Source organism: Silene latifolia, chromosome 3 (genome assembly GCF_048544455.1).
Source record: "Silene latifolia isolate original U9 population chromosome 3, ASM4854445v1, whole genome shotgun sequence".
Classification (NCBI taxonomy): domain Eukaryota; kingdom Viridiplantae; phylum Streptophyta; class Magnoliopsida; order Caryophyllales; family Caryophyllaceae; genus Silene; species Silene latifolia.
Window position 1 is genome coordinate 18,426,990 of NC_133528.1, and position 13,226 is coordinate 18,440,215.

The following is a 13,226-nucleotide window of genomic DNA, read 5'->3' on the forward strand; positions in this document are numbered from 1 at the left end:
GCTTCTGCTGCAGGAGATGGGATATTAATTAAGATTCTCTGTGGAACCAAAAAAATAATACATCCGAAACCAAAGATTTAATTTTATCTAAAGGCGAAGCATTTCTAATATCAGACTAGAATTGAGAATGAAAATAAAGACACACAAGCTAATTAATAAGCGAAATAATATTCCTGGCCTAGTGTCGGATACAGTGACGGTTAAAGATGCATGCTAATAAGAGTTGAGGATCTAGCTAGACAGGATGATGGGAAGTGGGAGGAGGGACCTGGGGTGGTACCATAGCAACACCACCCTCATTCGGTAAGGCATGGTCTCCAAATGAAGTGCCTACAGCATAGTCAGCCATGATGATCGAGTAGAATGTGCTGAAGACAACACTTACCGTGGACAGGACACATCCCACTCCAAAGACACCGACTTGGGCGACTTCTAGTATATAGCACTGCTTATGCCCCAACTGCTGCACTTGTCGTTGATGTTGATATTGATCAATGAGGACTGCGCCACCCAAAAGTAGGAGGAACGCTACAACAAATGTCAACCTGAATAATCATAACAACTAATTTAATTTAGTTATAAGTCCCAAAATGTAAAGCAGCATCAAACACAAAATTAGTTTGAAGAAGAACGGAATACCAAGATATAATGAAGCAAACGAGGGCAATAGTCGACCAAGTAGTTGGAGTATATCGATTCCTTCCACAACGGATGATACAACCCCTGCTACAATAATTGAGTATATTGACTATAGTATGAGCAAGCAGAAGCACCAATGCTGATGTCATCGCTAAAACATGAGCCCGAGTTCTTGGGTAACAACTAACACCACCCGAAACTTGCACTTCATAAACCTGCAAACTCAAAGCATCATCCGTCAACAACAATAACAGTAACAAAACAACAGCAAGAAATTACATACAGTAACTTGAGAATCAACCTTGCTCGTACACATTGCAGCAATTCCCAGAAAAGCAGAGATTATTCCTAAAAAATATACTACCAAGAGTATTGCTGTTCTTCCAATGTTTGTTACAATCATCCTCCTCCACTTTTTTTATTCCTTTATTTCAGCTCTTGTTTTCTTCCTATTCTCAAGCTAACAGGCGCACACAAACTCTCTACTATTTATAGTGTAAGAATAAATAATGAGCAACTAGGTAGATGCAAAATTAATGCCGAACACGTACTAGTTGTTCTTAACACGGACCCAAGGTATCAAGGTAGCGAGTGCGGGTGCGGGTTCCCTCGTCACCCAAAAAAATCACGGATATTAAAACGGGCTAAATTGCCTTTCACTTTCATACATTGGAAACACATATAATAGTCAAAAAATGGGAAAAAAGCTATTTTATAATAATCTTTTGTAATTTTGTATTTTTTTTGCCATAACTATGTTGTGCTTTTATGAATCACAGAGTTCCATAAATGGTACTAATATCTACCCTAGATTAGTGCTCCATGATAAAAGACACATAGAAAAATCAAAGTTGGGAGGGGTCTACTTATTAAGTTGCGTTCATTACCGCAAAAGAGATTTTCCCCGCGGTTGATAGGGATACTCATTGTTGGGTTCCTTATGTTGATGATAACATGCCCATTTGATTTGTGTCATCTTAGTTTATCTTTTCAGGATATATGATCATATCAAGCATGGATTAAGAAGTGTTGAAGTTGTTATTAATCCCTTTGTATTAAGTCTTGTGTCATCTAATGTACAAGTGAGAAAGTAGAGTATATTAGAGTAATAGAAACAGTCCAGACGACTGTTGCTTTTACAAGTAAACAGCTGCTTGGATTGTTGCCACAACTCGAGAAACTTGAAGTCCCTTTTTATCTTTCAAAAGCATTTCACGTGACTCATATTTTTCAAAGATAAAAATCAGATTTTTATTAAGGAGGTGGTCTTCATTAAAGAGTGGTTTGAATTATTATTTTCAAAATGTTTCCTCTTTATGCAAATTCAACCCTTTGGTTCTTTAAGAAAACAAAGAATGCTTTTTGCCATTTTAGTGTTAACTTGTCATCATGTGACTTGTCTTTTCTCTCTTTGTTTTCTGAATTTGCATGAGCATTTAAGGATATCTTTCAAACTATCTTTCCCTATTCTTGCCTTTGCAAAAGAGCCCTCTTTGGTGCAAGTTTTGGGTGGTTGCTATTGCCCTTCACATGTGAGGTCTTTGACTCTTCAAAACCCTAGCAACCCCCTCACCCATTTCCTCTATAAAAGGCGAGTCCCTCCTTCACAAAATCTTAAGACTTTTCTGAAATAATTCTTTCATGTTTGCAAATTGTTTTTTAAAGCTTAAAATCGTGTTTTATTTGCAAAATCCTTTAAAAGTCTTCAAGTGTCTTCAAGTTGTTACAGTCGTGGCTACTGTTGCTTTTCTATACTAAACTCTCTTGCTTATGAATTGTTGATCTTGTAAAAGTTGTCCATCTCTATTCTTTGTTAAGAATGTGTTAGTGGAAACTTGATCCTATAACATTCTAAGTGTGTTAGTAGAGTTTAGGACGGAGTAGTCTTTTACTCTTGACAACCGGAGTAGGTTGTGAGTTGGCAACCGGAGTAGGTTGCGAGTTAGCTTGTCATAAGAACGGAGTAGTTCTTGTACTAGCTTTACAACCGGAGTAGGTTGGTGTCTTTTATTGTAAGGGTCTTTTAGTTGTCGGAGTAGATCACTAAAAGAAAAGCAATAAAAAGGTAGATTGGACGTAGGCACTTGAGTATTTGCCGAACCAATTCAAAAATCTCGTGTTCATTGTTTTTTACTTTATTTCATTTTGCAATTTACTTTGTTTGTTTGTTTTGCTTTGCTTTGCTTAACCTTAGAAGTAAATTCATCATCATCGTCGCATTTGGTCTGCAGTCATATTCCACAAACTGAGACAAATAGATACAGTCAGAACGATTGTTGCTTTCATACTTCAGCAAACATTCATCGTGATACTTGTTTAGTCTTTCAATATTATCCAAAGTATCTCCTAATCTCTTTTGTTTTCGTAACTCACTTTAATTCAATAAAGTTGGAGTTATAAATTTTTTAAATAGTACCTAATTCACCCCCTCCCCCTCTTAGGTACTTGAATCCATAAACTCAACACTCATGATCAATACTTCAAAAAAAAAACTAAAAGAAGCTGGAGTCGATTAACCTGACAATGTGTCAGACCCGAACTCACCCAATGCGAACTGGTCTGACCCAATTAACCTGTTTACCAGACTCACCCAATGCAAACTGACCTGATCCGATTAACCCGTTTACCAGGTTTAGTTCTAAGTAAAATATTATAGCCTTTTTCCCATTGTTTTGTCAAATTACTACCTAATTGTTTTGTCAAATTACTACCTATAAAGTTACTAGGAAAAAGGCTATAATATTTATTAGGAAAAAGTAATGATAAAATCATCATCCTCCTCAACATTTTTTAGTCCTTTACTTCTTACTTATTTTCTTCCTATTCTCAAGCGCACACAAACTTTACTACTTATAGTGTACGAAGTGAGCAACTAGGTAGATGCAAAATTAATGCGGATTACGTAGTAGTTGTTCTTAACACTGACCCAAGGCATCAAGATAGCGGGTGCGAGTTCCCTCGTCACCAAAAAAAACACGGATATTTAATACGGGCTAAATTGCCTTTCACTTTCATACATTGGAAACATATTTTTTGTCACCATCTTCACATTTTACTTAGAACTAAACCAGGTAAACGGGTTAATTAGGTCAGGCCAGTTTACATTGGGTGAGTCTGGTAAACAGGTTAATCGGGTCAGGCCGGTTTGCATTAGGTGAGTCCGGGTCTGACACATTGTCGAGTTAATCGAATCAAGCTTTTTTTGTTTCTTTTTTTTTTTTTTTTTTTTTTGGAGTGTTGACCAGGAGTATCCCCTATCGACAGCGGGAGGGCAATCTCTTTTGCGATACTGAAGGCAACTTAATAGGTAGACCCCTCCCAAGTTTGATTTTTGTATGCGTCTTTTATCATGGAGCACTAATATAGGGTAGATATTAGTACCATAATATGGAACTCTGTGATTCATAAAAGCACAACATAGTTATGGTAAAAAAATGGTCCAGGATTAATGCCGTATATGGGTAATTTTAATGAGATTCATCTACCATTGAAAAAGATGATCCCTAATTCAAGCACGAATATATTCTCATGGATATAAGACATGCACATGGACGATGAACCTAGCAAGAAATTCAAATGTCAAATTACTTTACCACATTAATTGACATTTGACAATAACATTAATATGGTAGCTGACCCGTTTATAGAGTGATTAAATTTCGTTTGTTTTATCAATATGAGTTACTCACATATGAACAACAGTATTATAGGTTATAGCCCGATACCAATGGAGGTCATACATAACTCATACGGAGTAATTAGCGACTGGGCTTACAGCATCCAACCAAAATTAGTCGCAAAATTAGTCACTAAAGCCATTTAGCGAACAATTTTGGGTCATTTGCAACCAATTCAGTTGGTCGCTAACCGGTCTTATTTTTGTAGTGAGTGCTAAATCAAAACCCGTAAAGTTCCGTACATCTCAAAGACCGTTGGTCATCCATGAATAATTCAATTCAAAAGACTTAAAATAGCATTGCATCCCACGTCTTAAAAGCTTCCTCTGACCTCTTCGGGAACAAATCAAATGACACAAGTCGAGCTACAAGATCTCATGCATTGCAACTAAGAAAACCCATTAACACACAGACCTCTCAAAATATTTACCGTAGTTTGCATATCTAGTCTATAATATTGATGATCCGAAATAGTGGCAGTTAAACATGGTAATAAGAGTTTCTGTAGTCAAAAGACTAGTAGCTCCCTACTTGGGGGTCAACAGGTGAAACTTGATGCACTTGAGAAACCTGCAAAATTGACAAACAACACTAACAAAAGAACTACTCCGACCCATATTTGGATACTTAGAAAGTTTTTTTTTTTTTTGGTGCGAAAGAGGGGCATAGCCCCGAAACTAACTACTAGCTATTACACGGGGGGTAGTAACCCCAAAAATGTCCTCCCTAAGGATAGGACGAAGTTCATTAAGAGGAATATCTAAATGCGTAATTAACGGGCTTGCGTTTACTCCCTTGTTGGCCAAGAAATCAGCTGCCTTGTTAGCTTCCCGATAGGTATGCTCCAGTTTGACTCTCCATTGTCCTTCTCGGATTAGATCCTTACATCTCTTGACGATAAATTTCAAGCCATTGCTTATTAGTTGATCTTCATTAATGAGCTCGACGCAAGGGGAGTTATCCATATTAATGATAAGTCTTGGAATATTGAGAGACTTGGCTCGCTCTAACCCCGCTAACAAGGCCAGGAGTTCCGCCTTCATAGAAGTGCACGACCCACACGAGAAGAAAAAAGCAGTAATAAAGTTTCCGGTTTCATCCCGAATTATTCCTCCTCCTCCAGCAGGTCCGGGATTGCCCTTTGAGGCACCATCAGTGTTTAATAGAAGCCACCCGTGTGGGGGGGGGGGGAGTCCAGCGAATGAAAACCTCCGTCCTTGGGTTACGTGGGATAGGCATGAAGATATTGTGTCGATCCAAAGCTAGCTTTGTGGACTGAAATTGTTGGTACAAGAACTCTTTCGGCTGTAAAGGATTTTCGCCCTCCCTTCCGAACACTATGTTATTCCGCCATTTCCAAATCCACCAACATGTAAGGGCAAAATACATGGGCCAGTCTTCAATGGATGATTCGATATCGTTGCTAGCATTTTTTGTTAGCCATGTCAGAAAGGGAGTATTGAAGAAGAAAGTATTGGATGGATTCACTCCAACTAATTGCCAAATTTCCTTCGAAACATAGCATGAGCGAAGTAGGTGTTCTACTGTTTCCTCTGAGGTGTGACATCTCGGGCATCGTGGGTCATCTCCCATATTCCGTCTGACTCGATTAACATTTACCATAAGCCTTCCATGGGCCGCTAACCAGAGAAAAACACGGGCTCTTTGCTGCACTGGCAGGCGCCAAATGGAACGCCAAACTGGTGGTTCGGGAATTTGATCGTAATCAACTCCTTTCAAATACCCTAAAGCTGATTTGATGGTGAACTTACCCGAAGAGGTGCCTTGCCAATATAAAGAATCCTCCAAGCTTGGGTCGACGATAAGAGAAATCGATGCAATTTTAAGGAGAATATGTTGTGGCAGGAAATCCGCGAACAATTCCCATTTCCATCCGTTAAATTTGCACCACATCTCGCTGACAGTGGCCCCTAATATATCGTCTGGAATCGGAGCTATAGCATTATCAGATAAGCAAAGGCCGTCCACCCAATTATGATCCCAGAAAAGTGTTCGTCTCCCGTTTCCCACAGCTGTTGCCGTACCTCTCACTATAGTTTTGGATTGTGACGATATTCCTGCCCATACATTAGACATATTGTGCTTTGGTTGGAATATGTCTATATCGCACCGATTACTGCAGTATTTGGCTCGGAGAACCCTCGACCATAAACTTTGAGGCTCAGCTAAAACTCTCCAACCTAGCTTTGTTAAGAAGGCTGCGTTGGCTTGTCGGGCTGAGACCAAACCTAGGCCTCCACGGGATTTCGGCTGTTGGATTGTCTCCCAGTTAATTAGATGAATGGACTTTTTATTTTCATCTCCTCCCCAGAGAAATCGACGAGATTTTCTGTCAATTGAATCACAAATAGACTTTGGGATTTTAGCTGTCTGCATGCTATAATTGGCTATAGTCGAGAGGGTAGATTTAACCAAAGTTTCTCGACCTGCTAAAGATAATTTTTTCGTGGACCATCCTGCGAATCGGTTGTTTACTTTATCCTCCAGGTGCTCGAAAGTATGTCTTGTGACCCGGCCATTTATGGTGGGCATGCCGAGGTAGGTTCCCAGGTCTGCTGTTTCTTCAAATCCGAGGGTCGTGCTTACCCTATTCCGGACTCCCTCTTCGGTATTGCTAGAAAAGAAGACCCGAGACTTAGCTATGCTGATTTTTTCCCCTGACGCTTGACAGAAATTATCTAGAACATACTTCATTACTAATGCTTGTTCCTCCGTCGCTTCCCCAAATATTACCATATCGTCTGCAAAAAACAGATTGGTAATGCTAGGTCCATTTCGACCGAGGACTATGGGCTTCCAATTTTTGTTACGCACTTCAAGATCAATAGCTTGTTGCAATTTCTCCAAACACATGACAAAGAGATAGGACGATAGAGGATCTCCTTGTCTTACACCCCGAGAAGGAGTGAACTGCTCAGTCGGTTCTCCATTCCATAGAATCTGCATCCTCGTGGTTGTTACACATTCCATGACTACATCGATTAGAAGACCCGGAAATCCCATATCTTTCATCGTATCATAAATAAAGGACCAGCGAAGTCTGTCATATGCCTTCTCTAGGTCTATCTTGATAGCCATAAACCCTTGCTTACCCTTACGCTTCCTCATCGAGTAAATTGCCTCTTGAAAAACGACAATATTATCCGTGATTTGCCTTCCTGGCACGAACCCACTTTGTGTCTCAGAGATTAGAAAAGGTAGAACCTTTTTTATTTTGTTAGCTATAGTCTTACTAATAATTTTGTAGGCGACATTGCACAAGCTAATAGGCCGAAATTGAGAAACAGTCTCCGGTGCGTTTACTTTAGGAATTAAGACTATATGTGTATCATTTAGGCCTTCTGGCATGCCTTTCCCCTCCAAAGCTTTAAGGACCATGTCGCAAAGGGACTCAGCCACAATGTCCCAATTCTTACGGTAGAAAAGAGCTTGATACCCATCCGGTCCAGGCGCCTTCAACGCTCCCATGTTATTAATCACCCTTTCTATTTCCGCAATATTGAATGGCCTGGTAAGCCATTCCCAGTCCTCGTTCGAGAAATCTTGAAATAATTCCCACGGAAGTTTGTCTTCGATACGGGTAACTTGTTCCTCGGTGTACAGCCATTTATAGTAATCTACTATAATCTTCTTGACTTCAGTAGGTTCTTCGACCCAATTTCCATCTCCATTCTTCAGCGTGGTGATGCGATTTTTCCACCTACGGACCAAGGTGCTTACATGGAAGTACGATGTATTTCTGTCCCCGTCCTTTATAAATTCCATACGAGATTTTTGGTACCAAAGAGTTTCTTCCCTGTCCAGGATTTCGTCTAGTTCCCTTCGAAGGCGAGCTTCTAATTTAATAAGGTAGGAAATCCGTTGTTTTGAAAGCTCTCTCTGACAACCTTCGATACGTGCGATGAGTTCCCGCTTCTGTCGAAATATATTACCAAATACTTGCTGGTTCCAGTTTTGGAGTTTCGTGGAAAGCTCTTCCAATCGAGAAGGAAAAATACCTTCTGCTGGCCAGTTTTCAACCACAAAGTCTTTGAAATTTTCGTGCGCCATCCAACAAGCTTGAAATCGGAAGGGCTTGTTGATTGCTGCCAAAGGGGCAAAGCCATTAGGTGAGATTAGGAGAGGACAATGGTCAGACTGAAAGGCGGGGAGGTGCCTAACCATCGCATCCTCAAACATAGTTCCCCAATCTGAGTTACACAGGGCTCTGTCAAGTCTTGCGCTCTGTCGCGTATCTATGGAATTCCCTCGAGCCCATGTGTGTGGAGGACCCGTGAATGCGAGCTCGATAAGTTCACAGTTATCGATCCATTCGTTAAACTTTTCGCACCTTCTCTCCATATTTCGATCACCTCCATGTCTTTCGCTAAGTGATCTTGTCTCGTTAAAATCTCCTGCGAGGAGCCATGGGTGATTATTTGACTTGGCAAATCTCTCTAATTCCGACCAAAGGGCCCGTCTATTTGAAGGGTCTGGACTGGCGTAAACAGCTGAAAAAAACCATGGATATTCTCCGTTACGAGCGACTTCAATAGTGATAAATTGCTCATGCTCCATGATTGGGGTGACAGTTACGATATTCATCTTCCAGTATAACCAAATTCCTCCACTAAACCCTACTGCATTGACCCGGGATTGTCCGTCATAGCCAAGAATTTGGCCGAGCTTCACTGCGTGTTCTGGGCCCATGTGAGTTTCGACCAGTGCAAGAACAGAAGGTCGATACGTCTTAACTACTTCCTTAATAGCATTAATCTTTTTTTTACTACCTGTCCCTTGGACATTCCATACCATGAACGTGATATGGGGTAGGTTAGGACACAAGTTCGGGATTTGTGTACTCATAAAAACTGGTAGATAATTAAGAGATGATAGATACGCGCGACTTACGAGTTTGAGTAAGTTATCAATACTCCATGGTATCGATAGCTCCATTACTAGCTTCGAGGGATTCCCCTTCATTCCTTCGATTTTGACATCCATCACTGGACATTCCGAAATCATCACCCCCATATAGGGAGCGGCCATCTCCGGCCACACTCCTATCGTTGTCTGTTGGGTTGGAGGTACTACCACTATCTGTGGGTGTTGTGGTAGGCACCTCGGTTGTGGGAGGGGGCGGTCTAGATAAGAAAAGTACGGGTGAGGGTTCGAGAATTGGTTGATCATTATTGGTCTGAGATTCTGGAATAGCGTTCTCAGAGTTTTCTCTCAGAGGTTGAATGCTATGGACTGCTTTGTTGGTTGAGTTTTTGGGAATAGTTGGGATGATAGGTAGATTGGTAATATCTTTTAGGGTAGATGTATTATTATTATGAATAGTCTGATTAGTTGTGATGGATTTGGGAGATAAAATATTTTTATGTTTTGGAATATTTCTAGAGGGATTTTTGGAAAGGATATTGTTTGTTATTGGCTTATTAGTTTTTTTTGTTAAAGATAAAGTTCTTTGGTTGGACTTGGAAGATTGGGCGATATTTTGAGATGGAGTAAAAGTCGGAATAACAATACCATTGCTAGCGTGATCTTTCTCAATTTCCGGGGTAGCTGGAATATCTTGATTATTAGTTAAGATATTAAATCTCGAACCCGAACTTTTCGAACTTTGACCCATAGAGAAGGTTGGGGCTGCTGTGTTGGCCTGTGTTCCTGCTCTCCCTGTGATGGCTTCTGGCTTTTTCCTTGGAAGCTTCCTTACCATCATCCAATCCCCATAGTCATCTTTCTCCTCTGGACGGAGACCGGCCTCTAAAGAATTAGCTACTACCTCTGTATTTGCAATACTGGAATCATACGAGTCCCCCTCAATGGCCATATGTGATTCAGGCGGGTGAGATTTAGGGCACTGTTCTAGCATATGCCCTAGACGACCGCATTTAAAACAAATCATTTTCAACCCCTCATACTGGATACAGTAAACCTTGCCATTGAGACGAAACTTCGATAAAAGAGGTTTCGAGATATCGACCTCAACGCTTAATCGTGTGAATTGTCCTCGTTCAGCAGAGGCAGTATTCCTATCAACCCGAATAACCTTCCCTACTTTTGATCCTATTTTCTTAAGGAAAAGTTCGTTAAAATACTCAACTGGTAGGTTGGGGATACGTACCCAAGCTGTTAGGTACTTAATGTTGTCATCTGACGGAACAAAATTAGGGACCCATTTCCTGATTGTTAAGTAATGGTCGTCAATCATCCATGGACCTTGAGTCATTACAAAATCGTAATCTTGTTTGGTAGAGAACCTCGCAACATAATAATTTCCAGTAAGGTCCGTCAAAGTAAGTTTACCTTTAATGGACCATTTTGCTTGCAATTTCCTCATTAGCGCTAAGTAACCGATTTTTTTATCGAACATTTTGATGATTAATGAATGGCGCCATGGTTTCCTGATGATAGATTTTTCATTCTTCGTTAAGCAAATTCGAGGGCATAACTCCTCGTCCTCGTCATCAGCAGCTTCATCATCATCCTCAGAGTCTTCCTCGGCGTCCTCTAGAGACAGTGTGTCAAAGGAAGCGTCACCAGATCCAAACCCTTGAACCATTGACTTGTACGACACAGGTGGGCTTCCCATTTGATTAGGGCTCTGATTTTGATGCACTTCAGAGGGTGACTCTCGTAGGTATGGACTGTGAATTCTCCACTCTTGACGAACTCGCATTGAACTCAGCGATGTGCATCGTTTTTCGTTTTGCGTTTTTTTGATTTGGGAGAGCCGTAAAGACCATACCAGTACCAGTCTCATTTCCGGCAGAAGGAGGAGAAACGGTAGTGTCAGCAGTGGGTTGCAAGGTCTCCGGCGGGAGACCGCTACTGGGATCAAGCATTCAAAAAAAGGAATATTTTCTCTCTCTAAACTAGGGTTTTTCTCACTAGGATGGATACTTAGAAAGTTGATGTACAAAACAAAGGGTTATACTCTAATTCTCACATAAGGCCTCCCCCAGGTTTTGAATTACCGAATATGGGGTAAAACTTCCCCCATCACTACCACTACTAACCAACAATCTCCTATTTACAGTAACATACTACTAAATCAGCCCAACTTCAATAACAGCAAGAAATTACAGTAACAAATCCATCAAAATTATATGCAACTAGAAAAAACATCACAATCTAAACCCATACTAGTCAAAAATCTCTAATATCTCTCGACCCCGGAATATGAAAGGTAAACAAATGACTGGGTACGGAAATTCCGAAAATATTACATACACCAATTTCTCCACATCAACAATATTACATATTTACATTACATAAATAAAACAAGAACAAAAACTAAGGAGATTGTTAAACCTCATACCTTAATATTAGTGAACTCTGCAGCAAATCCCAGAACAGCAGAGACTAATCCTCAAAACCCTATTATTAAGCATATTGTTCGATATTTGATCACAAATGTCCACATTTTTTCTTCCTTATTTTTATCCAACGCCGTTTTCTTCTTGTTTTCTTCCTATTCTGAAGCTAATAACACGCATAAACTGTGTACTATTTCGGTGACACTCAACATTTGTGTAAAAATAATGAGTAGCTGCAAAATTATTACGGAATACGTATTTGTTCCTTGTTTTTATATATGTAATGAAACAATTACTTGTCTTGATGCGGAAATTAAAACGGACTAAATAACATATGAGGGATCGTGTGGCATAGATTATCACTTATAGTGGTTCACAACGTACCGTTGTCTTTGTAGGAAGAGATAACGCTTATTTTCAGGAGGCAAAAACAGGAGAAATTGTCGGGTTTGGCGGTTTTGCATTCAAGAATGACGGGTTCGAATTTGATAAAAACATGCGAGACAATTATTATAATTGGTATATTTGGGCTTGCACTTGGTCCTAGATCGTTCTTATCACAACTTGGTATTGAAACAAATGGTCGATTTTCTTATTGTTTGGCACCTGATCGGGGATTATCGACCATGTTTTTTGGTGACGATGCACAAATTAGCGGAGATTCTACTAGGGAAGTTCAAACGATTGCTATGAATAAGATGATTAAATATCACATATACGTAAATGGCATTAGTGTCAATGGAATTAGGCTACCAATCAACCTTTCCGTATTCGAATTTGATCCAATAAGAAATAACAATGGGTTTTTCGTGGATTCTGGTGCACCTTATACCTTCATCATACCGAAAAGTGCATATAACACTCTAAAAGCCGCAGTGGTTATGTACTTTAGAGAGAAATATGGTTGGCAACCTATACCTATGCCTCGCAGCGAAAAGTCTAATTTTTGTTACGCAACATATCCTAGTGATGTTCAGGGATTTCCTTCTGTGATTTTTCATTTTGCAGGGATTAGACAAGAGGGAGAAATTAATTGGATTATGAACAATAATTATTTGTTTACAAAAATTAATGGAGGATTTTGCATGACTATATTAAGCCTTGATGAACCAGGCCCTAGCTTGTTTGGAGCTTATCAACAAATTAATTTTAAGATTTTATTTGATGTTGTTAATGGCCTTCCCTCCTTCGTGCCTCAGAATTGTCAAGAAGCTAGTTTATAGCTTTTAGAACCTTTTAATTTTAATGTATGCCCCTCTTGGTAAATTCGAATAAAATCTATATTGAGTTTATGTTCTTGTGATTGTTTTCCTAGTTTAAATGAGTTATAAGGGCATTATTAAAAATTAAAATGTAGGGGTGACGGAATTTGAACACGTGATTTAATATCCACTATACCTCTATCTTAGCCATTAGATTAAGATATCTTCGGTTATGCACTTGTGAGTGTAGTCAGGACTCAGGAGGCAATGATCATAATTCTCAAGTGAAGATTAGCTTCAAATAACCCATTTCATTTAAAACAAAATTAAATTGACTAAGCTACAAACGTAATAAGTTTATAAAACAGACGGAATGTGAGTTG

The 13,226-nt window shown here is 39.7% G+C and overlaps 2 protein-coding genes across 2 annotated transcripts; one reads left to right on the forward strand and one right to left on the reverse strand.

Moving 5' to 3' along the window:
- Window positions 1–5: 5 nt before the first annotated feature.
- On the reverse strand, window positions 6–1,159 carry LOC141647336 (uncharacterized). The gene is made up of 3 exons (XM_074455476.1): window positions 941–1,159; window positions 640–854; window positions 6–545 (listed from the first exon to the last, which is right to left on the reverse strand). Exons 1-3 carry the CDS (start codon window positions 1,040–1,042, stop codon window positions 236–238), a joined length of 627 nt encoding a protein of 208 aa, XP_074311577.1. The 5' UTR covers window positions 1,043–1,159; the 3' UTR covers window positions 6–235.
- A 10,952-nt stretch (window positions 1,160–12,111) lies between these two features.
- On the forward strand, window positions 12,112–12,864 carry LOC141648776 (aspartic proteinase nepenthesin-1-like). The gene has a single exon (XM_074457492.1). The coding sequence runs from the start codon at window positions 12,112–12,114 to the stop codon at window positions 12,862–12,864; it is 753 nt and encodes a 250-aa protein (XP_074313593.1).
- The last annotated feature ends 362 nt before the right edge of the window (window positions 12,865–13,226 follow it).

Coding starts and splice junctions, on each gene's coding strand:
- LOC141647336 (XM_074455476.1), bottom strand. CDS start 1,042: ATGATTGTAACAAACATTGGAAGAACAGCAATACTCTTGGTAGTATAT. Junction 855..940: donor CTGCAATGTGTACGAGCAAG/GTTGATTCTCAA, acceptor TTGAGTTTGCAG/GTTTATGAAGTGCAAGTTTC. Junction 546..639: donor GTTTGCTTCATTATATCTTG/GTATTCCGTTCT, acceptor ATGATTATTCAG/GTTGACATTTGTTGTAGCGT.
- LOC141648776 (XM_074457492.1), top strand. CDS start 12,112: ATGACGGGTTCGAATTTGATAAAAACATGCGAGACAATTATTATAATT.